This window comes from Solea senegalensis, linkage group LG14, assembly GCF_019176455.1.
Source record: "Solea senegalensis isolate Sse05_10M linkage group LG14, IFAPA_SoseM_1, whole genome shotgun sequence".
Classification (NCBI taxonomy): domain Eukaryota; kingdom Metazoa; phylum Chordata; class Actinopteri; order Pleuronectiformes; family Soleidae; genus Solea; species Solea senegalensis.
This window is the reverse complement of record NC_058034.1, coordinates 3,574,380-3,602,050: the sequence shown is the minus strand read 5'-3', so window position 1 is coordinate 3,602,050 and position 27,671 is coordinate 3,574,380. Positions and strand designations below refer to the sequence as shown.

At 39.3% G+C, this 27,671-nt stretch overlaps 1 protein-coding gene across 4 annotated transcripts; it reads left to right on the top strand.

Annotated features, from left to right (window-relative positions):
* Positions 1 to 990: 990 nt before the first annotated feature.
* tjp3 (tight junction protein 3) lies at positions 991 to 27,461 on the top strand. Of its 4 annotated transcripts, none has more exons than XM_044044378.1 (30): positions 991 to 1,188; positions 10,215 to 10,271; positions 11,191 to 11,315; positions 11,446 to 11,548; positions 11,635 to 11,926; positions 12,025 to 12,128; positions 12,221 to 12,416; positions 12,570 to 12,645; positions 12,961 to 13,058; positions 13,267 to 13,366; positions 13,983 to 14,168; positions 15,395 to 15,498; positions 16,051 to 16,135; positions 16,837 to 16,913; positions 17,436 to 17,532; positions 18,333 to 18,421; positions 18,525 to 18,597; positions 19,800 to 19,873; positions 20,126 to 20,192; positions 20,315 to 20,471; positions 21,089 to 21,197; positions 21,282 to 21,501; positions 22,044 to 22,249; positions 22,345 to 22,440; positions 22,550 to 22,623; positions 22,788 to 22,998; positions 23,448 to 23,548; positions 24,696 to 25,265; positions 26,193 to 26,248; positions 26,480 to 27,461. In XM_044044378.1, the coding sequence occupies exons 2-30, from the start codon at positions 10,224 to 10,226 to the stop codon at positions 26,604 to 26,606; spliced, it is 3,921 nt and encodes a 1,306-aa protein (XP_043900313.1). In that variant the 5' UTR covers positions 991 to 1,188; positions 10,215 to 10,223; the 3' UTR covers positions 26,607 to 27,461. The 4 variants fall into 4 exon arrangements, with proteins under 4 accessions (XP_043900313.1, XP_043900311.1, XP_043900312.1 ...); XM_044044376.1 differs by lacking the exon at positions 991 to 1,188 and adding an exon at positions 5,426 to 5,799; XM_044044377.1 differs by lacking the exon at positions 991 to 1,188 and adding an exon at positions 6,675 to 6,967.
* The last annotated feature ends 210 nt before the right edge of the window (positions 27,462 to 27,671 follow it).

The window sequence follows — 27,671 nt, the reverse complement described above, 5'->3', positions numbered from 1 at the left end:
TGTAGTACAGCAGAAGTCACTGAGGACTGTCAAACAACCATAACCTTGGATGAATTACTGAGTGCACCGACCCATAGAGCAAAAGGAAAAAAATACAGAGATTTTTACCTCAGATGCCTTTGCTTTTCAGTACATATATATATTGCAGATACATATACCGCAGCTTTTTTTCCAGAAACAACACACATCAGATCAACAATTTATGTACGAGACCAATATAAATGATTTTCAGGATGCAGTTCACAGAATATTTACATTGATTTCACTTGTGAATCTCTGTAAAAGTAAACAAATGAATGAATTAAATGATCAGAGTAGGAAGCGGGAGGTTTTTTTCCCTCTGTTTATTCAGCAAGTAATAAAAAGCAAACAAAAAGGAAGAACAGACTAAAATGAGAGTGCAGTATATGTACATTCAGAGTAATTTAAAATGTATAATTTTGACATAACATTTATAAGTCTTTTCTGTGTTTAAAATAGTTTTATGTCATTAAGATAATCGGTTTGAAATATTGGGGTTGATATGAAACTTTCCAAATGAAGTATTTTTAAGTGTATGTAGTATTTTTCTCATAACAGCCTCATTTTACTGACTTCCTTGTCCAAATATTTGTTATAATACATCCAAGTAATTGCCCAGTTAAGTGTTTGCTCTAAGATGTTTTAGACCAATATGTTAATATCTTTTATATTACTAGGCATTATATTGTATACTTAAAATGTATAAAACTCCAATAAGAATTTAAAAACAATACATTCAAATTTATAAAATAACAACACAAACAAACAAATACAAATATATGTAATTCCTGACAACCTTACATTGATGTATATAAAGTTGAACTAAAAGAAAGACGAGACTGCACAGATACTACTTTTTTTTCAGGACTTTTATTCATGACACGCTTCCTGTTTTCGATGCTACGTGATGACGTGTAGAAACTCACCTGTGCGTGATGGCCGCTGACGCCACACCCATTCTCCTGCTCCACCTCCTCTTCACCTGTCCCAAGGAAGGTGTAGAAGAAACTTCTCCAGCTTCCGTCCGAGAAGAGACAGCGTGACTGAGTGAGCGAGACTTTACAGTGAAAACAGTGACGGTTCGTGAAACCGGAGCGAGACAGTCAGACCGACAGACAGAGACAGCGTGACCAAAACACGGAGTTTGGTCCACAGAGAAGTTCACAGGTGAGTTGACAACACTTTCACTTCTGTCAAAGCGTTTCTTGGTAAACACTCAGAGCATGGCGCTCACATTAGCAGTGTGACCAAGTGGAAGAGGAACAACACCACTTAACACTGTAACTGAAGTCATTTTAAGTAAATCGTCATGCTTTATTCGGTTTGAGGCGGGTCTTTCTTCTGTTTAAAACCGATGTAAGCTAGCCACAGAGCTAGCTTGTAGCATTAGCAGTGTTAATAGCTCATGATTCATGATTGTGTCTGTATACACAAGTGAGATGTTGTGTGTGTGTATACATTTATATATATATATATATATGTATATGTATATGTATACATTTTAGTATGGGTATCTTTGTGAGGACGAAAAAACATGTAAACCTAAGGAAGTGGGGACATTTTGCCTGGTCCTCATGCTGTGTGACCCCTTAAAGGTTTTTTTTGAGGGTTAAGACCTGGTTTTAGTTAAAGTTAGGTTTAGGTTAAGGGATAAGGCTGGACACCAAGTTGTGATGCTTAAGGTTAGAGTAAGGGGCTAGGGAATGCATTATATCAATTAGTGTCCTCACTATGAATGCCCCGTCATGTTGTCATGTTCTGTCACCCCTTAAGGTCTTTTTGAGGGTTTAGACTTGGGTTTTGGGTTAGGGTAAGGGTCAGTTGCAAAGGTTAAGGTTAGGGTAAGGGGCTAGTGAATGCATGATGATGAGTGTCCTCACTACAAATGCTGTGAAAACGTGTTTGAGTTTGTCCATGTTTTTGTGACCTCTTAAGGACCTTTTCTTGTATGAACACTGACCTTTTGCAGGACCTGTAGTTAGGTTTGATCAGTGCATTGTTTTAAATTCAGATTTGCAATTTGAAACTTTCCAAACACTGCAGTTTAATCATTCTCTATGTTCTGTGTGTTCTATGTCACAACCTTTGTGCAGTTGGAATAATTAATAGTTGCCTGTTGAACACACCTTGAAGTTCACATCCTTGCGTCATAGTACAAGTTCACATTTGTATGGTATGTCATATGATAATTCTTCATTTTGATTTAAACCTACATATAACACAGTAAATAGTGTGCTTGAATTGAGCAGATTGCCAGATTATTTAGGCAGATTTCCCTAAATTTAAGGCAGATTGCCAGATTATTTAGGCAAATTTCCCTAAATTCTTCAAACCAATCATTTGTCGTCATGGGGATTGAAGCCGAGGCCTAATGAGGTGAAACCTATTTTCTGAGGCTGTTTTTAAAACTAGAATTAAGATGTGAATTGTGGTTAGGTTAAAGTTAAAGTTAGGCATGAACTAGTCATGGTTAAGGTTATGGCCTTGGCTTTGGTTAGACTCTCCAAGTGAATGGAATTCAATACAGTGTCCTAACAAAAGTAGCTGTACAATTCTGCGTGTGTTCACACTGGGTGGGTTGGTGGCTTTGATGGCTTCAAGTCCAACTTTCCTCAACCTCACTTTTCTGGTTCTGCCACACATGCAAGTTTCTACTTGCTCTACTCGAGGATTTCAAAACAGTTTCGACTCTGCATTCCCAAACACCTGCGTCTTTTTCTCCCTTGACCCCAACCAGTGAATGGTATTTACTGATAAAGTGTTTGACTGAGTATGACCCACTGGCTCAAACAATGTTTTAATGTAATGCTGTTCAGGACATTCCCTGTTCCAGATTTTGGTTCAAGTTGTTTAATTAAATCAAGATGCTTTAATCAGGAACAACCACCTACATTATTAGTATTATTACTAGTAAATTCATATATATATATATATACTTATATATATATCTATATATATGTATAGATAGGTCACAATAAAAGTGCATTTCATGATAGAGAGGAGTTGAGAGGAAATGTTAATAAATAGCCAAATACAAATGTCTGGTTCTTCCTGGAAATCTGAGTACTTTATTGTGCAGGTGTCATTTACACGCTATGGCTATAGCTAGTGATTAACCTGTTGATTATTTCCTTAATTTATCAATCGACAATTGTTTCATAAAATATCACAAAATGATAAAAAAAAATTATTGTTTCTGTCCACAAAAATCCAGTTCACTTTACAGGTTTACTTTACTACAGAGGAGAAAATAAATCACCAGAAAATCATCTTAAACTTAAACACTTAAACCAATTCAATTATAATCAGAAGAGTTAGTAAAAAATATTCAATTTGGTCTGTCCTTATTAATCAGCAGCATCACCTACTGTGGCCAAGCATAGTTTCCACATGTATATGTATTTGCCTTAATAATATTCATCATGAAACCGTTCCTATTTGTTTATATTTGTTAACATCACAGACAATTGCTTACAAATGGGTGATGATATGTTTATTATAAACTCTTTAGACAGGTTCACTGTTAGACACCACACATTTACAACTTTGTCTTTTTAATATTTTTTATTTATAAAGATCCTTTTGAAGCATTACAACATTGTGTGCCCTGATGCTATTGAGGGGTAGTGTTCCTCATCTTAGGATCCTGTGTGTGACTTTGTCAGGACCATTGGTCCTCATGGAGACAAAAATCTGGTCCTCATTTCTGTAGGCATTGGTTAAGTTTAAGGGCTAAAATTTGAATTGTGGTTAAATGGTTATGATTGAGGTTAGGTTGTGTGTGTAGACATCAGACATCCATATGTAAGACCAGGTAGATGTGAAGTGGGTGCACTGTTGACGGCACATACCATGATGTGTAGATCCACTGTGAGTGGAGACTGTGTAATTACAGCCACTCAGTGGGCTTGTAAACCTCTGGAGTATTTGTCTTACACAGTTCGATATTTACACCGAGAAGCTTTGCCATTCCTCATTAACCACTAACCACTGTGTAATGAAATCTATTCAAGCCTTTATGCCTCTGTCACTCATTAATATTTATTGGGTTAGCTTGTTTAAATGATGCAATGTGATAGAATTACTCTTTTTATTTGAGAGCAGCGTGTTCCTGGAAGTATTTTGCATGTTGTTAGATGAGCAGGAATGACCTCTGACACGACTGAAGTCCTGAGACAGCACTAAGTGATTATCTAACTACCAGATGGGACACACCTTTACTGAGTGTTTGCCCTCGTAATAGTAGTAGCTGTTTTTGAGCTGCGTTTACCGCCAGTCCTATAAATAATTCAGCACTCGTGCCCTGACTGACCTGAGACCAGCTAGTGTTGGTGACTTAACCCAAGTAACTAACAGATAACATTTTAAAAATACCAAGTAGGGACAAACAATTAATCCTTTTCAAATAGAAATCACATTTTAAACGAGGCTGCAGTTTATTAATATAATGATAAAACGATTTAATGCTGATAATCTTAGTAATGTTCATTCATATTTACTTGCATTAAAGAATAGATCAGGCAATAATTTGTTTTTTTTCTTGTGGAAAATGGTCGCACAAACTTAAACAATTATTTCAATTGGTAGCACAAATCTAGCAAGTTAATTCAAACTTAAACTATAAGTTATATGAAGTTTTGTTAATTTCCATGTTAACTTTAATTTCACTGAATCAGATCATTTGTGTGTCACCACCTGAAGTAATTTTTGAAGTTTTCTTTTCTAGTGATCTCATTCATTATCAATTACATTATGAATGGCTGATCCACATAGTGAAAAATGTTTACCGCCCCCAAAGAACTTGTCTTTTGTTCTTAATCAAAACTGTGCCAGTTTTCACAAGGGGTGGGGCATAACCCAAGAAATAATCTATTCACTTTTGGAGCAAATCTGATTAAGGGCGTGGATGCAGGAAGGAACTTGTGTCGTCATAGCCATATGCTCTCGGAGCACTTAAATTGATATTAATCTCTCTACACCCCTGAGGTAGAAAAAAAAAAAACAACTGCTCCTCCCTTTTATGCTCCCTACGCCTGTACAATTTGGCAACAATTCACTGTGACTCTCGTCCTCATGAGGCAGGGCACTGATAACCAGAGTCGAACGGAGATTGTAGCACACCCATGCTGTGGGGCGCCGTGTGTAAACGTTAACCATGACTGAGTGATACCATCAAAGCTCTGTGTTGCCTCAGTGTTGTTTCCTGATCCTGAAACACAGCAGGGTCTGTGCAAGAACCCATGAAAACTTTACTCAGGGTAAGCAGACCTGTAGTGTAGCAAACACCCCATCAATTATTAACAGTCCAGTACCCTCATTCCTCAGACGTAACCATAGCACCCAGTAGACTGAAACTCAGCCAGCAGTGGCCTGGGACCTGCTGCTGCTGCTGCTGCTCTGTGGGAAAGACACTCACAAAACACTGACAGTGGGAGCAAGTGGACCTGTTTGACATAATTAAACGGTCAGGAAAGGAATAACTGAGGACACTTTACTGACATAACTAGACTGACGGACACAAGCTGAAACTCAGAACTATCATTTTTTAATACTTTTTTCCACTTTATATATTTTCGGTGTCTTCCTTCTGTGGATTATTTGATGTATCAGTGACTGGGCTGGCCTGGCCCGTCTGGGGTTTTTTGTGCGCGGCTGTGACTGAATTTAACGGAGGAAGACTACGACATTGTTAAGATGAATCTGACGCAGCGAATTAAACTGATGAAGCACTTTGGTTCTCTGCCCCCGGAGCCCAAACCACCTCTTCTGGTGGTTCCTGTAAGTGGATGCACATTAGTGATCATGTAGCACTAATAGCATTGTTTATTTTAAACAACACCATTGCTCTCTGTCTTCTTTGGTAATGGGTCATGTTACCAGAGCAATGTTTTTACATGATGAGTTTGCAGTTCACTCAGATCAGTTGATAGCTTCACTTTAATGGTTTTTGTGGTGAAATCTAATGTTTCCATAGAATTGCTACTCAGACAATTAGTTAATAGATTTTAATATTTTTGCATGTATATATGAAATGAAGCTTGAAGATCACAGTATTCTTGAGAAACCTGTGTAGGGTTGGGTTTATTTGTGTCATTAATGGAAATATAAAGTCTCTGCAGTATTATTCATACTTCTGTGCTGTGAGTGTCTTATTTGTGAGGAATCCTCAGAGGATTGACATTTTGTCTTTTTTGTACACTCTATATATTAGATTTTTTTTTTCAGCTGTTCCCATCAGAGGTCGCCAAAGCAGATGTTTTTTCCTGTCATTGTTGATTTGTCATAGATATACATCAGATCCTCTTCCCACTCATTACTTATTCAATAATCAGTCACAAAGAAAACACAAACTTTAAAGTTGAAAATGTATTTGATAGTGAATAATTGCATAAAATTAGTATTAGTTTTGCATCACAAAAATCCCATGTACTTGAAAGCAGCAAAATTTAACTCCTTTTAATTTTATCAATTTTATTTTTTTAAATTGGGGATTATCTCGCACGTTCCTCACGTGTGACTGATTACATTACCTGTTTAACTTATGATACTACACTTGTGGTTTCTGTCCGTGGGGATTTTATGAACAGTGCAGCTCCACCTTAGACCATGTTTATCAAAGAGCACTGGAGAGTGACTGTGTGAGTGGGCAAAGGCTGGGTGGGGGAGGAGCACTCCTGCAGGTGAGGTCTCTCCTGGCAGACGGAGGGGGAAGTCCACAGCTTGTCATTTTTAAAAAAAATGACATTAGTAGGATAAGGACAGAAGCTGTCATCCACATGGAGCTGATCTGAGGAGCACGAAGCTGTACGGTGTGGTTGTTTGGCTCTTGGAGTTGCCATATGGAGCGTAAAGAGCAGGCTGTTCACTGAGTGCCGGAGGCCACAGGTGTTTTTGTTCATCACAGAAATCCTAGTGGGAAATGGAAGTGAGGTTCAAAGACCATGTGGTAAGTGGCCTGGGAGGAATACAATGCTAACCGTCTCACAGCATTTTACTCTGCACTCTGCACTCTGAACACACCCAAAATGTCGCTTTTTAAGAAAGTAGATATAAATGATAAATGGTCAGTGTGAGTCCTCAGCATATGGTTTGTTAATATACAGGCAAGACAGTGATATACACCACTGCAGGTTGTGAGCTCATGTTCCACCTAATGATGTTTGTGTGAGCTTTTCACACTGATACTACAGAGGTTGGTTTGAGGATTTGTTAAGGGATTATCTTTTTAAATAATAAATTATTTTAGTGCAGACGAGCGTTGCTTTGTTCAAATATCTGATTAGTTTTTTTTGGATATCTTGTCCTACTTCTAGGAAATTGCCTTCCCTGGCACTTTACTGGCAGTGTGTATGCATTATCATGTCTTGCGTTGCATTCAGTTGTGGATTACTATATTGGCTGTTTAGTTGTAAAAACAGGTTATCTGGCTTCAGATATACTAATGTAATGTAAATATTTTGTGTTACATTTGCTCCTTTATGACAGCAACGTGTTTAGTTTGTGAACAAAACATGTTTGAGAGACACTGAAGGACATCTTTATCACTTTCTGACTGAACAACTAATTGATTAATTGATATATAGATAGACAGACCAATCAATAATGAGAATAACTGTTAAAAGCAGTCTCAGTTGTCTCAGTAGTGTCACAGTAGTAGTAGTGATTTGTTCTCCTCACCACAACAGTTTTAGTTGTTTTATAATCAGCTGAAGTAACTGCTTCTGCTTTATTATACCTTCTGTTTTGACCCTAAAGCCACAGGTAACTGCAATGAAACTATAGCATCAAACAATAATAACTTCAGGTATCGGTGCCAGTCAACCATATACAGCTTTTATTTGACCCGTCAGGTCAGTTAATCAGTAACTTGGTCAAACAAACGTTCTTCTGTTCACAGGTCACTCACTGTACACCTGCACTGCTGCTTTCCATCGCCAGCCAGTTTTTTTTTATTTTTATGAACACGTTTGAATGTGTTACCCCAAAGAGATTACTGATTTATACATGCACAGGGATGCAGCCAACATTCATGATAGAGTAATCAAGTGACTGTTTCCTTTATCCGTCCATTACTTAATCCTCTAAAAGACAACATTCTCAAATGTCTCGCCTGGACCAAAAACTCAACGATGTGTGTTTACTGTCATAGACGAGCAAAGAATTTAAGGAATTAAGAAAAACAAGTCAATTATCAATTGGTTATTTAGATAAGTTGTCATTTGCTAGGTGCAAGAATGTGTGTTTGTGTAATTTCTTCATTGCTGTTACTATGAAACTGGAATTCATTGGTTTGAGGAGTCGGTATGGCTGTTGCATACCGCGTATCAAGTGGTTTCACCCAGATAATGCAGGCACTGTACGCTGTCTCTCTTCCGTTGACGTGGGATTCCATGCTGAACACTGAGCGAGTAATGTTAATGCAAATTCCAAAATCTCCAACATGCAGAGTGTGCTGCAAATCAATAAAAGTGGACGTCATGGATGAAGCCGCTCCTACAACTTGCATTGCCATCATAAACTGTGTCGGCACATTTGGTTCTTGAATTTGAGAAAATTGGTCCTGGAAAGTTCTTGTTGGAAGTCCCTCAAGTAAAACAGTGTTGTCTAGTGTAATCAAGAATTTGCAAGAATCTTTCTTAACTGGGGCAGCATTTTGAACATTTGAACTTTTACTTTTATAAACTGTGGCTGTGCAGCTATTCAAAGAAAGTGTTTATGGTTCATCCCTAGATTTATTTGTGTTCTTGTTCAGTTGTAACTGTCATAACATCTATCTGTCTTTAAAGGGGTTTAACCTAAGACACTTCCTGGTCCGTTTTACACTGCAGAGCTAGGGCTGCAAAATTAAGTGCAAAATAATATAAATCACAATATGACCAAGTGCAATATGTAAATGTAAAGTCACAGCAGTAACTTATGCCAAAATAGCATTATGGTGGAATTCTGCAGTGCTGCAAAAAGTGATTGGTTCAAACTCTTCAGATGAGAAAATATGTTTTGTTTGTTAACAGACCATGAAATCGTCATGATTTGGATACGTCGTTTTGTGACATCATCACTCAACTTGTATTGTATTGGTGCTGTGATTTTTTTGACCATGTCATGCAACTCAAAGCTAATACACATCAGTTTGCTGATACTAGCAATTGAACAAACTCCAGATAGTTTATGTATATCCCTTGACTTGACTAGAACAGTAAATCACTGTGTTCCTGAGTGGACTATCTGGATTTACCTGTTCTTTGTTCTGTGTCTCCCTCTTTGCTGTATGAAATGTAGTGCACAACCTGCCCACACTTTGTGTTGTTTGGTTTTGAAAAGAGCTAGTATGTGGAAAATGAGAAGCACGAAAGGCATGCTGCCATGATAGTGTAGCAGGTAAAAGTCTCTGTGGTTTAGTGCAATGATCAGCATCTAATGTATAAACACTGCTACAGAGAAACAGAACTGTGTCACAATGTTAATGTAGAGATTTTCTGAACCTAGACACTGTATCCGTTAGAAATAACATGGCAGGAAACATTCCCTCAAACCAAACAGCACTGAGAATGTTTACAAACGCTCTACTATTGCACAAACCTCTTGGGAGTCAGTCAACATAACTCCTGTGTACAACAGGTCCTGGAACAGGCTACAGTATATATTAAATTATGAATTATTCTGTACAGCTATTAACTGCATATTTGTCAGTGTTTCTCAGGTTTGGCTTCGAGAAAGATAATTGAAAACACCACGACACACCTTTAGCATGAGTGTTTTTGTTATTGTCTGACTATTGACCAAATTAGAAAATAAGAAAATTAATTAAAAAAACATCATGAAAATGAGTGTTAGTTACAACCTTATTCACCTCTGTGCTATATGTGTTTTTTCTGTGCGTGCAACTATGGTATAATTTCCTTGAGTTGAGTTGTCAGAACGGACAAACACACACAGACACTCACACACTATACGCAGCCCCTCCTCCATACCAGTCAGGCAGGATTGCGACAGGTGAGAGCATGCTGAGATCAGGTTGTCTCACATACAGACACTCTTTCCTCTCGGCTCACGCTCAACTGTCCTACCTGTAAGGACTTGGATTAAATGATGTGATACATTAGTTCTGGTTTGATCATGTCACATGTAAATATTTATTTGTTAAACCATTGATTCCTCATGATTGTTTTTTCTGTGTGTGTGTGTGTTTCCAGAAACCAGGCATGGAGGAGTTAACGATATGGGAGCAACATACAATAACACTGACCAAAGTAAGTAGATTTTTAATGGGCCATATATTTGTGTTATTGCTTCTCGGTCAGCATTAGCATCATTCGCAATGATCAAGCATTAACATTGCTTTATTAATGTTCTTCTTTTGCTCACCAAGAGCTCATCAACTTTTAATTTGCACCTATTACTATCCATTTTTTTGCTTCTGGTTAAGTTAGTATGCTAACCAGGTAGGGTAGGCTCATCACTTTTGAATGGTAAGTAGCTTTTGGCACCCGCTCAGTTGATGCATCGTGATTTGTACAGGCAACAATGGCTGATTCTCCTGGCAAGCGACCATGACCATGTCTGTTCTCCATTCTGGAACAGAGAAATCTTCCATACAGTACATTTTAATAAAAACAATGTTAAATAAAACTATTGGATGTTGGTGTGAATGCACTGATGCTTTTTCTTACCAAATTAAACGGGAATTGGCAAGAAACTAAAATGAATTTCAAGTGCAAACCTCTTATCTTTAGCATGTCAGTGCGGTTTGTTCTGTGCTTAGTGTCTGCTCAAGTACAGAGGTGAAAGTCGAGCCTCTGTACAGCACAGACAAAGTCATATCATTGTTTACAGGTATTGTGAAGGACTTGTGGGGTTTGAACTGAGCCATGCTTCAAATTCTCAGTTTCACTGCACAGACACAGCAGGAATTAAGAGCGACACACCCTGCTGCACCCCATAGCACCAGCTGTTCATGAACACTACTGGAATGTGCTCCTTCGCCCTCTATCGTTCTTTATCATTTCACAGTATCTCTCACGCATGCTCGGGCTCTTCCCGCCTTCTTTGTCTTCACTCATTGCCTCTTTCGAGGTTATTGTTTCTTTGAAAGTAGATAATGACCCAAGGAAGAAATAAAGTAGATTTTTTTTCATCAGCCTCATCAGCCTCATTCTGTTATGATGACAGGATCCCAAATTCGGGTTTGGATTTGCCCTATCAGGAGGAAAGGACAAGCCTCACCCAGACACTGGGGATACAGTTGTGGTGGTGTCAGATGTGTTGCCAAATGGACCAGCCATGGGACGACTCTTGTAAGTTGACTACAAATAACCTTGTATGACTGGATGGACTTTAAAAACACCCAATAACTGTCTCTGATTGTTCATTAACCTGGAAAATATGTGAGCTGAACCAGACTTGTGTTTCCCTTTGTCTTTGCAGCACCAAAGATCACATCGTAATGGTAAATGGAACGTCCATGGAAAACGTCCACTCTAACTTCACCATTCATGTCCTGAAAAATTGTGGCAAGACTGCAAATGTAGTAAGTATAGAGCCCAAACAGCACACAGCATACGTTTGTTTTACTGCTCATTTGTAAGAAGGCTTTCGCAATCTTTCCCTCTCCAGACAGTGAAGCGCCCTCGCAAGATCCAGATCCCAGCCACCACCACCAGGCCGACTCGAGCCGCCTCCCACTCCAACCTGCTGGACTATGACCCACCAAGACGCACACGGCGCTACTCTGACGGCAGCGACAACCGAAACACAAATCACTACAGAGCGCGCAGCACTTCGCCAGATCGTAACGGGCACGGAAACACGCTGCCATTGATGTCGACAGGCTACAAGAGGCTGCCACAGCAAGACATTATAGACAAACCCATCAGAACTACACTGACTAAAAAGAAGATTACAGATGGTGAGTTGGCTGGATTTTTCTTGAGGCAAAGATAGTCCACACCTGTTAGCTTATTGCTGATTTCTGTCAAGAAAGATGAGACCTCTTTTTTTCTGCAGAGTATGGATTGAAGCTGGGCAGTCAGATCTTTATCAAGCACATGACAGAGACAGGCCTAGCAGCAAAAGAAGGCACACTGCAGGAGGGAGATCTCATTCTCAAGGTACAAACTTAAGTGCATCGCCTGTGTGATACACTATAAAGTATCTTTAAAGTTTGTCTGTCTTTGCTAATTGATTTGTTTCCTGTGACCAGATCAATGGCATGACAACAGAAAATCTATCCCTGCTGGAGACCAAGCACCTGGTGGAGAAGAGCAGAGGGAAACTGACCATGACTGTCCTCAGGGACGATCGCAAGTTCCTGGTCAGCATCCCAGAGGTGGAGGACAGCGCTCCCAACAGTGAAGACGACCGCCGCCGCCGCCGCGACAGCAGCTCTGAGCTCGAGGGTAAGAGAGGGAGAAGGGCAAAGGTGGTGTAGCATTATGGAGAATTGTATGAACAAAGAGGTAATAATGACAGCAATGAGAGAAGACAAATGCAGTGGGATTAAATGGAGGGAACACAGGTTGATTATTAGAACATTTCTGTTTTCCCACCAGATATTTCAGACCTTGACGCAGATATCGCGGTTCACAGAACATCCCGTCAACCCCACAGAGAGAAACGGACACGCAGGTACACGGCAACTATATTACTGACTGATAACACTGAAATCTCTAGTTATAGTAGTTGGACTCTGTCTCAACTCTGATATGATCATTTGAAGTTTAATTTTCTAACCACAAGTTACTTGTCTCTGCAGCTGATTTCAATAGGTTGTCTGTTTTGTCATTTACATAATTTAAAGCTTTACATATGTCACTTCATTTATAAAGTGATAGCTTAGGATGTAGTTTGTAGTTTTTAAAACCGATCTCACATTATTGCAGCCCCTGATGAAAAGCAGTAAAGCCTGCATTGAAAATACTTGTATCTACTCTCTTTATCCAGACGAGCTGACCCTCCTCCTCCAGCCAAGTCTAGGGATTCGTCACCTGTGCGCTCCACCTTGCCTCGGGCTCCTGTCACATCCTACGCCTCTCGCAGAGGTCAGTCCCCCAACAAATCACTCATCAACACCAGAAAAACAAACTTAGCTTAGATAAACACTGAGTGTCTTACCTGTACAGGTATTGACAGCAAAATACAGGTTGGAGCTGTGGCTGATACTGTGTTTGCAAAAGTTTGACGCTTCTGCAGCTGCTGGAAGTCACATTGAGTTCTAAATTGTAACTTGTGCTGTTATTGTTTCTCCAGCTCCATCTGATTCAGAGTCTGATCCCAGCGCCTCTCCCCCTCCTCCCATCAGGAGAGAGAGAGAGACTTTGGACAGGAGGGAACCACCCAGTAAATACAAGTCAGTTCATTTTCCTCTATTTGGTTATTATGACTTTGATGAATAAAGAAAGTTTCCAATGCAGTGCCAGGAAATATAAAATGATTAAATGGTTCAATTTGTTAGAAATATAAGCAAGGTAAATCTTTACTATGTAATCTGGAAACTTGGCATATATGGAAATAACTCCTTTGAATGAAAGCCAATAGGAAAATAAGTCTGCTTCTCACTTGATTTATGTTTAACATCAATAAACATTTTCCTGAGGAGTATAAGTCCCATACAGAGCAGTACAGAACATTATCTCTGTATAAATGCACTTGAGATCGAGTTTTCCTCAGTTCTGTCTTTTTTATTTGACTTTTATTATTACTAGTATTTCTTTTGTTACATTACATTGACTGGAAAAATGCAATATAAATAAATAAAGAGGTGAAATTATATTACAGGAAGCATGTGGTCGAACCACAGTTAAGGAAAAGATTATTGAATTTCATATAAGAAGAGTAACTATTGCTGCTTTCATTTCATTGTAAAGCACAAGCACCCTACAACATCATATTTAGAAACATGAAGAAGCAACAAATGTGTCAAATGAGTTGTTCATCAATAACTTTTTGTTTTGCGCTTTCTGTAGATCTCTCTCTGGTATGTCCACCCTCCCCACCAACCTGCGCTCCTCTCCTGTAATGTCTAACTGGAAGACCTCTCGCCCTTCCTCCTCTGCCTCACGGCCCCGCAGGCCAGTGTCGGACTCGGACTCTGAGCGCAGCGCTTCCCCTCCTCCAGCCAGAGAGAGCCCACACCCAGACAGCAGATATAGGTAGAGATGATGTTTTGTTAATCTCAGACTTTGAATAAAGATCTTAAAAGCTTCACCATCATTAGAATATGAGAGTTCCCTTTTCTGTCATATATTTGTACTTTGTGAGTGACCAAATTGTATCCTCAGCCCTCTACATAATCATGTTTAAATACTAGGGCTGAACGATATGGACAAAATTTCATATCTCGATATTCATGCCAGATATCTCGATATCGATATGATACGATATGACTACGGGTTCGGTGAAAAGCAAGCATTTTTCAGAAAAATAAAAACATCATAATACAAAAGACTGTGGAAACTTTCCACATGGAAAGTGTTTTATTGATGAGAACTCACTGTGAGACTGTGTACACGGGTACCATGTCTTTTGCAATGTGGCATGTTATAGCGTCTGTAACGCCTTTATGTCTGGTGGACGTCGACTCATATGGTGTAACACTACTGAACGCATCAGTAAACACACTTAACTTGGGCTTCTTTTGGGATACCTGAGAAGTCCCCGGTGTTTCTCTCATTGTAATACACTCTTCGTGCAGCACGCGATGGTGTTGTTTCAGGTGGTGAAACATGTTTGTTGTGCTACCTTGGTTCGTTGCAATTTTCGCCAAGCACGACCTGCACAACACCTCGCTCGGGTTGACATCCTTTTTAAAATCCAAAATACCTCCAAATAATGGAGGATGATTTATGTTTTGGCACAAAATCGCCACCGGCCGCATTATCTTCTGTCACTTTTCTTTCCCGCTGTGTATGTCGTGTGTGTGTGTGTGTGTGTGTGTATGTGCGTGTCTCAGTCTCCGTCTCCCTCCCGCCCTCCTATGTTTGTCATTGGTTGGCTTCAGCTGTCGTTCCACAGCAAGCATGAAATAAGGTTTGTGGTTGGCTGGCCGTAGTGGTGCATTCAAGGGCAATCGTAAAAATGAAGTTTATTGTGACCGCCAGAGCTGTACATGCAGGGCGAGCGCGGGGGAAAATCTATTTTGTTTATATCGTTGCTTTTTCGATATGAATATCTTGAATGTTCATATCTAGATATCGATACGATAACGATATATCGTTCAGCCCTATTAAATACCAATAAAAATGTGTCACAAAAAACATGCAGATCATTGACTTGGTCGCAGTGGCGTAATAGAAATAAAAATTTTTAAATTCTCATAGATTTCATCACCTTTAGTCCCAGCAGATTATATTCTAACTGTGTTTTCTTCTTACATCAGAGTTCTTCCTGATCTGCGCCCCCAAAGCCTGAGAACTTCCCCCATCCCTGTTCGCCAGGAACTACCAAGAAGGGTCAACTCGCCCTTGAGAACCCCGCCCCCAGGTCAGCACACACTCACACACACTCTCTCAAACATGCATATAGACGAACAAAACATTTGTTCGTGATGGTGACATCCTGGACTTTTCTCTGACACCTCCTATAACAATATTTGATCTTTCTGTGTTTGCTGAGGAGTGGGTGTCAGCAGTCACATACATCGGAAAAACATGAACACTGCTCTGTGCTGCATTTTAGGAAACCATGGTGGAAATAATCAGCAAATCCGGAAACATGTTGGATTAACTCTCCTAAATATTTCAAAATGATATAATATTATGTTTTCCAGCATTTGACAAACTAAGATAATAATATCTGCAGCACAAAAAAAGCTATTATTATTGCAGTTAAATCAGCTGATTCTTCTGTATCATGATTACATCATTACAAATATCTCTGTTTTATTTATTTATTTCGGAACTGAATGATCTACGATTTGCTCAGTATCTATTGTAGGTCTGAAGTTGGATCCCAGGAAGCCCAGCTGTGCTTAACGGCACTACATGGGGATTCTCACAACAAACAAATAAACAGGGTTTTTCTCTCTCTTTTCAGACTCTGAGTCCGAGTCAGAAGAAAGCATGGTGCCTCCTCAGAGGCAAAGCACCTCATACAGTCAAGACTCCCTCAGCAGATACAGGTACAGATGATGATTCGGCCAATCCCAACCTCCACTCCCCCCAAACCCCACCCCACTCCTGAAACCCACCGCGATCTCACGGAGTGGAAACTGAGCAGCCTGTGAATAAACTCTGGCATTATTATTTTTAGCATTATTATTATTATCATAATAAGATAATCACACATTTTATTTACCTTTTTAAACCTTAACTTATCCCTCTCTGTCTTGTGATCTCTGTTGATTTGCTCTTTTGTTTTTTATGCTTTTTTGGTAGCGTTTTTATGTTGCTTGATTTTGTGTTTTTGGCTGTATACCAAGTGTTTGTGCTGACATTTTGTTAATCAATGAAATAAAAGTGACTTTCACTGAACATCTCCCTCTCCTGTATGTGGCTAAGTGTTGATTAAACGGAGGAAACTTAACAATGAAGCAACAAAGATCATGTGTAAAATATTCCTCAGTGCATCGATCAGTCCCTGCATGTTTATTTCAGCGTAGTAAACACAACATGAGACCACTAATAACTTTTGATCAGTCACAAAGCAGTAAAGCATCAAAGAGAGCGCTTCCCTCAGAGGTACAAAGGTGACTATTAAACATTTAAGTCTCATGCACTCAGCAATAATCATCATATTAGCCACAGGTGCCCCCCACTCAAAACGTAACAGATTTGTTGTCTTCCTCTTCCCTCACTCCCACCTCCCTCTCTTCTCTTGCAGAGTCCTGCCAGATGTTTCTGTGGAGCCGCCGCGGTGGAGCGCTGCCAGTGTCCCTGCCAGCAGTCCGCCGAGGAAAGGTGTGTTTATGTGTTTATGTGTGTTTCGGCTCACGTGGGGATTTTTTTCTGTTTGTAGTAACTAAGTAAGTTGTAGAGGAAGTTATGGTGTGTCCTTCTTCCTGGTTGGAGTCATGTGCCAGAATCAAAGATTTGTCATTTGACTAAAGGGGAAAACCAGTATGTAAGTTGTTGGAAGTGCATGGAAGTTAACTAAGTAAAGCAATAATAATGCAACTGAAACACAAATGATGATTTCAATGACAAAAATAGTCTGAATAAATTGGTGTAAGCAGAAGCCGAGCATGTCGTGCTTACCCTTATCACAGATAACATTCAAACATCCTAACTTAATCAGGCTATACCCTTCAAATAACTAGATCACTTTATTACCCCCATCTCCAATATCATTAGATTTCTTTCATCGAAGTATTTATCTATTTATCTTGAGGGATTTTTTGTCTTTTTGTCTTAATTAATCCACAATATACTAAAGTGTGATGTATTTTTAATGGCACTTCCTTTATTTGTTTACCTTTACAGCTCCTTCAGAATCTGACTCTGAGCCCAGTTACACATCAGTCACTCACAGGGCGTCGACAGACAGTGAAACCACCAACACAGTCAACAACAGATACAGGTAAGAGGACATTTGTATTTACTGTTACAGTGATTTAGGTCTAATGTGTTACAGCGCTGAACAAAATGTGTGAAGAAATGTCACATTGAAAAATGTCATGATGCGAACTGTCTCACACCTGTCTCACACCTGTGGGACAACTTTACATCTAACCTAGATTTAACTTCACTGTTCACTGTAAAGCTGATAATAATATGACTTAGTTCTGAATGTAAATATGGGCAGATCACGTGATATATCAATGACATATCAAATATAGTATATATAATATAGTATACAGGGATTCTTAGTAACATTAGTAACATCTGTCACTGTACAGTGTCAACTGTGGGTTTTAAAATGCAGTCTTTTGAGGCATTTCAGGTTGGTTCAGTTCTCTCTGAAAGGGAAAGAAAGATGCTGACCTTTATGGTCTTGGAAAAGTCATCACCAGCAGAATTAAAAAAAAACAATAGATTCAATGTATTTTAATAGAATTTGACTCAAACTTTTGACCATCTCATAGTAGATACTGTCCACTTTATGTGTGCGAAATGATACTGGATGTCAAACTGGTTAAACTGCTTTATCCACACACAGACATGCATTATTACATGTTGTTGACCTGAGGTTAGTTATCATAAATTAGCATTCGTGTGCTTGCGACAGTGACGGCACGTCCTGCTAAATCAAACATCCTGAGACAAACAGAAGATATACAGTTACCACTATGTATTTCACAATTAACTATTAAACATAGTTTGGAACATACCATAGTTTACTCCAGTACTACATGACTACATTTGCTGTTCTTCTCTCAGAGTCCTTCCTGAGACAACTTACACTGCAGTCGCTGTGAAGCAGGAGCCTCCTCGTCGTGTCTCGTCATCCAGCAGACCACCTCCTGAAGGTCAGTCATTCTTTCTTCCTGTGTGTCGCATCAGTTTCAGAGCTAGAAGGCTGAAGTCTGTCGTGACCACATTCTCTGTATGTCGTCTTTGTTTTACCCTCAGACTCCTCAGTGTCGGACGAGCTCTCACATCTCAGGAGGTCTGGGAGCTCTGAGCGAGACGAGAGCCACCGCAGGTAAACACTGTTGTTGAACTATGTATTTGAATAAGCTCAAGTTAAAGGGGAAGTTCAGGCTTTTGAAGTGTGGTTGTATGAGGTTTGACTCGTTATCAACCTTGATTTTGCCGCTTTACAAAAGGCTCATTAACTTTATGATATCTTAAGAATATGTTTTCCACTTTATCTCACAATTAGACAGCCTTTCCTCACTCTCCCACACCAAAGTCCATAGAAAAAAACCCTGCAATTTCACATCGAGTTGTTGATCCACTGCTGACTCCATCACTTTGTTCAAGATTGAAGATATTTATTGTCATACGTTCAGTTAAAACAGCACAATCAAATTCTTAATTTGCACATTCCCCATAATCACTACAACAAAGAAGAATATATATTTGTATAAAGTCAGTCAGTCATTATCTACCGCTTTATCCTCCACCAGAGGGTCGCGGGGGGTGCTGTGTACACCCTGGACAGTTCGCCAGTCCATCGCAGGGCCACACACAGCTAGAGACAAACAACCATTCACTCTCACACTCACTCCTACGGTCAATTTAGAGTGTCCAATTTACCTAATCCCCACATTGCATGTTTGGGACTGTGGGAGAGAACCCACGCACGCACGGGGGGAACATTCAAACTCCATGCAGAATGGCCCTTGTTCCAACCGGGGCTCGAACCCGGGTCTTCTAGCTGCAAGGCGAGAGTGCTAACCACTACACCACTGTGTGGCCCTATTTGTATAAAGTAAACAATTAAAAAAAACAAAGAAAAAAAACAGTATCAGAAAATATAATTAAAAAAAACTAGAATAAAATTTAAGTTAAATGTACAGACTAAAAATATAAACCTATGTTTAAATATAAACTTAGACTAAACATTTGACTTAAGTACAAAAAAACAGCAATAGAATCTTAAAAGTCGGATAATATTGCACGATTATTCAGGTCTTTAACAGCAGCAGTGTGTGTGAAGTGATGTCAGCAGTTCAGTGTTGTGGGGGTGTTTAACTTCACTTGTATTAGTGTAAGCTACTTTTCCTTCTGTCCATTCTTGCAGCCATGTTGTCAGTGACAAAATCAGTGTTGAAAATGTGTCAACATTTCCTCAAAAACCTGTACCATCCCTTTAGAATATTTCACACAATAAAAGGACTTTTCCTTATTCTCTTGTAAATGTCACACCGTCGTCAAACATCTCCTCCTCCTCTTCCACAGAGTCCCTCGTCCTGCTAATGGCAGCACCAACGTCAAGTCTGGGATTTCAGTGAAGAGCAACCCACCTCAATACTGTAAGGCTCCCGACTAGCAGTGATGTCACATGTCCACTCTTAATATTGTTTCTCTAGTGGTTGTAATGTTTGTCACCAGATTAAATTGCACCATTTCTTTGTGTATATTACAGATTATTCTCCAAAGATGTTGAGCGTTAATTAACACAAAAACATAATGGCTGTTGTTTAGTTGACATTTTATTGATTTAATAATTAAACAAGATGATTAAATAACCAGTAAAGTGATAATGGAATGTGTGTCTCCTTCAGCAAAGCTCGCCACAGAAGAGCCCATTTACTCCTTACCTCCAGATTCTTACCCAGCACCTAATCCAGGGTGAGTGTTGCTCCCTCTCCAAAGTTTATTAATCCTGATATCAACATATTTCTCATCATTGAATCAACAAACTCTCTGCAACTGAGCCACTGTCTGTTTCCTGTGCCGTGTGTTTGCCTCAGGTACAGCTCAGACATGCGCACAGTGTCGTTTGTGAAGGAGGGCAGCGTGGGCCTCAGGCTGGTGGGGGGCAACGATGTCGGCATCTTCGTGGGTGGAGTTCAACCGAACAGCTCCGCGTATAACCAGGGAATGAGAGAGGGAGACCAGATTATGCATGTGAGATACTGGCACTACACTTAATTTTCACCATTAAACCATAACCAAGGGGAATATTTACTTCAGCATTTAGGTCCAGAAAAACAAACCCTGTTTGTTTGTTTGCGTCTGTTCTATGTTTCGCTATTTCGTTTATATAATAAACTCTAACACTGTACATGACAGTACATTAGCATGGTAATAGTGTGGTAATAATTTGTAATATCATGGTAATACCATCATATTTTGGTTGCAATTTGGTAAAAACAATGGTAATAGTGTATAAGTAGATGATATCGCATTATCAAATTAATATCTTGGTAATATGAATAACTATAGGCTACCATCAGTGAAATACCTGCAAAATTGATAAGTTGAAATCTCCATCTTATTCCCCAAACACATTTTTCATTGTTATTATCCAGCTATTACTTGTTTATTACCATTATTTTACGTCCATACTATTACAATTTTGTCGTGTAAAGTGTTACTTGCATTGCAAAATAACTAAATTGCCAAAAATATGTCTTGAATTTTCTTCATTTCACAGTTTAATAAACAGAATCATGTTGGCTTCTCATCTCATAGCTGAGGATGATAAATGATGGGAATCTAATGTAATTTCACTTTATTTCCAGGTAAATAAAGTCGATTTTGGCCACTTCACACGTGAAGAGGCGGCCAACCTCCTTCTCAACATCAAAAATAAAGAAAGAGTGGAAATTTGCACTCAGAACAAGATGGACAGTAAGTGTGGTGCACAACTCGTCACCTGGTTTACTCTCCAGCCGTCACAGACCTTTTTCAATCCCAACACTTTTGTCTCTTCAGTTTATAAGAAGATCATGAAGTCCAACCTGGCAGACAACTTCTACGTCCGTACCCACTTTGACCACGAAGCAGACGGCCCCATTGGGCTGAGCTTCACGCGAGGAGAGGTGTTCAGGGTGGTGGACACTATGCACCGCGGCAAGCTTGGCAACTGGTTGGCCATCCGCATGGGGAACAACCTGCACGAGATGGATAAAGGCACCATCCCCAACCAGGCCAGGTCAGGGAGAGAGCTCTAGAGTTCTTCTTTAAAGCTGTCTTCTGTAACTTGTGTGTATATATATATGTATGTGTGTATATATATATATATGTATATATATATAAAAATATAAATATAAATGAATGTCAGTTACAGTAAAGCCATTATCAAGTGAGACAGCACAATTCTGATGAAGCCTGGGCGACTGAGTTTCTCAGTAGCAGCATTTGTGCATCCACGTTCATGCTGTGCACCAGAAGTGAATCACTGTTATTAGAAACGGCTGAAAACATCGGGAACAAACCTGCAAAGTTTCAGATGTGGATTCTATTCTAAAACCTTCAGTGTGAAACTTCAGTAGTTTCATGAGATAAATGTTTTTTGCACCCGGGTCATGGAGGACTTAGGGAGGTCACCTCGGCACAAAGATCATTGTGTAGAGATCCTGGCAATGTTCTGGTAAACACACAGAATTCCTGAGGGAGAGCAACAGAAGTCAAACACTGCACGTTTAAGCAAAGGTGAAGGTTGATTTTTTTTTTTCCGTCATTTATCTCCTGCAGAGCTGAGACGCTGGCCAGCATTGAGCAGGCACAGCGGGTGAGTGGAGAACGGCAGGTGACGGGACCAAGAGCCGAGTTCTGGAAACTAAGGGGCCTCAGAGGGAACAAAAAGAATGAAAAGACAGTCCGTCGCAGTCGAGACGACCTGCTGCAGCTCACCATTCAGGGCAAATTCCCAGCCTATGAGAGAGTCCTGCTCAGAGAAGGTACACGTACAGATGTGTCATCATGTTGAATCATGTTCCCACTCTGTAACTAGTTGAACAAGTTTTTAATAATCCTTGATTGTTTGTGTCTGCAGCTAATTTCAAACGACCAATTGTCATCCTGGGTCCTCTTAATGATATTGCCATGGAGAAGCTGGCCAGAGAGATGTCTGATGAATACGAGGTGGCAGGTTGGTTTCTTCTTCTTTTTTTTCCTCTATTTCACAAGATCACTTTCGTCATTCTCATGATGATCTTTGCATGTTGAACATTTGTTGTTTTCCCGTTGCATCGTGGCAGAAATGGTTCCTCGCAGTGGAGGAGGAGACTCCACGGTTATCAAACTGGATACTGTGAGGAGAATCGCAGAGAAGGTGAGCACGATAAACAAATATCCAGTTTTTCATGATATCTGCGTAACGGAAGACAACAAAAACGTCTCTGAAACGTTAAAAGTGCAGGATTTTTCTATTTATTCACAACAGCCCTACCTCACACTCTCTATGCCTCTGTGTTATTCTTTTCTTTACATTCCCAGGACAAACACCCTCTTCTGGACATCACCCCCACTGCAGTCGAGAGACTCAACTACATCCAGTACCACCCAATGGTTCTGTTCTTAGACCCTCACAACCGCAAAGACGTCAAGGCCATGAGGCAAAAATACAACCCCAACTCCAACAAGAGCTCCAGACGTCTTTACACACAGGCGCTCAAGCTGAGGAAACACTACAGCCACCTGTTCTCAGGTAATACAACAAAGCAGAAGTTACGTATTTCATTTATGTCATGTTTATTTAAAAGGGTCACAGCACATGAATTAACATTAGTACAGAAGACACACGTGAACATGCCACAGTTAAATTAAGTCTCTTGTCCCGTGGCAGGTGACAAACGGTACACATTGTAAGATCATGGCACAAAATACAATACAATTTGCATAAAACAACAATTCATACCTTTTTTTATTCAAGAACAGCAACAGTTCGTGGCACATTTATCCATTTATTTATACATAGTACTAACAGATAAAATGTATAACTTAACAGAACCTAGTCGACTGTTTTGTGTTATTCTTGACAAATACGGTGCATTTATTTATCCATTTATACTTGAGGTACTTTATGTGTTCAATAATTCCTGGTGTATACAGGTGTAGTGTCTCCAGTTTCTAATAATGTAAATGCTTTTCCTCCAGCACGTATTGACCTTCAACCCAATTCCCACATTTGGTACGAGAGCCTGAAGGATAAGATCCGCCATCAGCAGTCCAAACCTGTCTGGGTGTCAGAAGTCACGGTATGTCACACACACACACACACACACACACACACACACACACACACACACAGACTTTCTCCCTCTCTTTACTTTTAATACAATAAATCACCAACTCTGTTTTTTGAATGATCAAAAGACAAAATGTTTGGGAAACTTAACTTCCACGGTTTTGTACATGTATATTTATTTTATTTTTAAAGGTCCAGTGTGTAGGTTTGGTTACTATATATTTTTATTTATTTATTATCACCTGATAATTGGAAGTGGACACTGGAAGAGCTCTTAAATTGTACACCAGGGTTATCAAACTAATTGTAGTTCAGGGGTCACATGCAACACAATTTGATCTCAAGTGAACTGGACCAGTAAAATAATAGCATAATAACCCAAGATCTCCAATTTTTTCCCTTTGTTTTACATTTAATGCAATTTCTTGATAAAAATAAGCAATTTGCAACAATATTTTGCCAAAGTTTAGCATTTACACATGAACTTAGAGATCACAGTGGATCTACAAAGGCACAAAACATTTAGTCACAGGTTTCTGAAACTGACAAATATAGTTTTTCACATTATGAGCAGACTGTAATCATACTGTGAAATTTTAACAAATTCATCCTGTGGGCCGGATTCGACACTTGGGTGGGGGCGGCTCTCGCCCGCGGGCCGTATGTTTGACACCCGTCATCTTCTATCAAACACTGTTAATCTGAAGGCCATCATAGGTTTTCTTTTGGTTGTTATATATAAATTCATCCCGAGATGTCACTAAATTCTTTACACTGGTCCTTTTAAGTAAATGATTCTTTTTAGAATAATCTAATTGAAAAATTTCTTCAGCCTCAAATCTTTAGGACTTACTACAAATGAAAAGTTTGGGTATTTAATTGATATATTACTATAGTTTTGCTTCATAACATGAATTTGTACTACAGTTATGTGCTTGTCAGACGTGTATTAGTATGTGTATATGATTGTCCTTTTACTGTCTAATCATAGTACCATTAATTCTATTGCTACCTATTTCTTATTTTTACTTTTACTACTTTAACAGCAAATTTAACAGATCTTAATCCTAATAATCCTAATCTTAATTGAAGAGCAATGGTATCTGTCCTCCAGTTTGTTAAACACGTCTTTGTCCTTGGCCTGTGTTCCTGTACAGCTGGAGAGCGGTGGAGAGCAGGACCTGGACGCTCTGGACCAAACCCAGTCCGACTACCTCAGTGCTGCTAGTGACCTGGAAGACACTGATGGGGAGGCCTTCACGGACGATGCCTACACCGACAACGAGGAGCTGGAGGAGGCGTATCCCGGTCAGGAGGCAGCCAGGACCTCGCGAGGGTCAAGGGTAGCTGGATCCGCGTTAGCCCGATCGTCCGAGCCGTTCCTCGATCGCCATAGCCCCAGCTCGGACCCCGAGCCTGAAGCCGACAGGTACTCGATCAGAGAAGTCCCACCTCTGCTGCATGTACCTGAGCCCAGGTCCAGCCGCAGAAACACTTACAGTCCACCTCAGAGCGGTGCAGAGGAGGAGGAACCCTCGCATCGCAGCTTCACCGACTCTGACTTCAGTGCACTTGAAGCAGTTTCACCCAACGCTCTATCAGAGGGACCTCCAGATTTTGTAGCACCCGACCCCACGACTCGGTATTCTATGAATGAGCCTTCGTATGCAGAGCCTGAGAGTCCACAACAGGCCAGTCTGTCTGTCATCGAAGAGAAACTACAGCAGGTAAATACAGCAAAGCATTGATCTCATTTAAAGGACCACTCCTATGTTTTTTTTTTACTCCTTTTAGGTCCTAAACTATTAATTAATCAATTAACTAAACATTATTTTAATATCAGGATACTTCCACTGTAATGGATGTTTGTCACAATGGTTTGGTGAAAGTAATGGTGAACTACAGTTGCTGTGTAACTAACTGTTTGTGTCCAATATTTAAAGAGAAATGTCCTCCAAAAACTGACTAAAAGTAAAAAATTTAATTGACAGACTGATATTTTTCATGATTTCAGTATCGGATTTTTTTTTAAGCAACAACTGTAGGAACATATAAAGCTGCGTAATTACAACAAAATACTTTGTTTACCTGATTAATAAATGTAAATAATAAAATCCAAAAAGAATTAATGAAACAATTGTTTGCTGTAATCGCTGTGTAATTTACACTGGTGCTTGTACTGTGTATTATAAAAGGAAAATGCAGACTGATCTGACTTTTGAATACTCAGAACAACCTCACCGTTTCCTTTTTGTTAAAAGAAACTTATAATCTTTCAGTGTTTGATTTTCACAGAAATAACTGAACTCACCAGCAGTGGAAACACTTTAAAGCTGCATTATTGTGACAAAACAACATTGTAACAAACCCAAAATATACACCTTCATCTTTCCCACTACAAACCAGTGGCTGACTTTATATAAATGAGAAGAGAAAAAAAAACAGCAAACAGCTATTGGTCGTATTAGAGCATTGAAATGGCTGCATTTTAGTCATGAAATCTCTATAACTCTTAAATCATCATCCAGCCCAAGTTAGGCTGTTGGAGTCTGCAGTCAGTCGTGTTCTTGTACAAACTGTGACTATATATATATAATGAGGAACAAAGAAGTTCTTAAATCCTTGTATAAAATCATTGTTGCTGTCTCTTCCAGGCTCGTTCAGTGGAACCACAGGCAGAACCTGAGAGGAAAGGACCTCAGTTCATCGTGTAAGTCTTTTCTTTCACAACGTGTGGTATGTGTACCACCAGTGGTACTTGAGCTTCCCGTGGTGATGCTTGGAGGAAAATCAAAAATACTGTTCTCCTGTACTTCAAGAGCTCAGGTGGTGCTATTAAAAACCTTCAGAACCATGGCTCTACAGGATTATGAGAGTTATACAGTGGAGCAGACTGAGGCTCTGTGCTCATGTTAACGCTTTCTCCTCTGCCCCTCAACAGGCTTGCACATCATCACCAAGCCGTCCAGTTCAGACGCACACAGATCCGAGGAAGCGACAGCTCTGACGACGACAACGACGACAACGAAGCGGACGACATCGAGTGGGGTCCTGCGACAGAACTTTAGGATTAAATCTGAAGTCTGGTGATTTTCAACAAGACATAAGGACAATTTCACACCTCCAAGAATCCTTGGATTACTTTTTCTTTGCAAAAGCCAAAGCAGTTTTATTTATACAGCATAATTCAGACATAAGACATCTCAAAGTGTTTTACACTGGCACAAGATTACATTTTACACCTGAAGATGTCGGTCTGGCTCTTGTTGTGTTCAGGTTCACTGCAAAATTTACTCTTAAGTTTCAACAACTGAAAAGGTTGCCAGATATATTTTGAGATCAAACTTCAGATTATTATTTTTTTAAATAATCTGAAGTCAGTGGGGCATTTGTAGTTGCTATTGTATGTATGCATTTCTAGCATATTCTAGTTGTTACTTCTTATTATGGAAATATATCAGGACATTTAAGATAATGTTGAAATGCCTCTTTAACTTTTTTTTTTCTACATTAAAGTGTTTTTGTAATTTCAAATGTGTTTAGTTTTTTTATTATTGCCCATAACAGTTCAAGCCTATATATGATTTTATTTTTTAAAATCAGGTTTCACATGAGTAAAATTAATCCTGATTACAACAAGTCACTCAAATGACATGTGAACATGTTTTGTTTTGATATGAATTGAGTCTGATTGTTGAATGGAAATGTTGTGTGTACATGTATGTGAAATAAATCCTAGTGAGCCTCTGAGGCTAAAGTAACAACTGGACAACATCAGCAATATCCTGATGTATTATTATTTTTTAAAGACAAATAAATTAAAAACACAATGTAAACTGATATGTAAAACATTTTTACACAGTTCTTGATTGTACAGGATCAAAATCTAGATTTGATAACTTCAATAAATCAGTTTAAGTTCACAGGTTTCAGTGTTCAGTCGCTCTCTGAAGCGTTGAATGTGACAATAGTCATTTAAAAGCAAATATAAGTATATGCACAATTTCTTATTTAGCATTATTTATTTATTTTTATCTTTTCTTAAATACAGTACCCATAATTAAGTTTGTATTAAGTGTGGAATCACATCAAAATATAAATTGTCTAAGTTGTTTTTTGTAGCCTTAAATCAA

What these genes read in the sequence shown, in the direction of transcription:
- tjp3 (XM_044044376.1), top strand. Translation starts at nt 5,716, where the DNA reads ATGAATCTGACGCAGCGAATTAAACTGATGAAGCACTTTGGTTCTCTG. An exon ending in CCAGCCATGGGACGACTCTT is followed by an intron (nt 11,316 to 11,445) that starts GTAAGTTGACTA and finishes TTGTCTTTGCAG; the next exon opens with CACCAAAGATCACATCGTAA. An exon ending in GACTCCCTCAGCAGATACAG is followed by an intron (nt 16,136 to 16,836) that starts GTACAGATGATG and finishes CTTCTCTTGCAG; the next exon opens with AGTCCTGCCAGATGTTTCTG.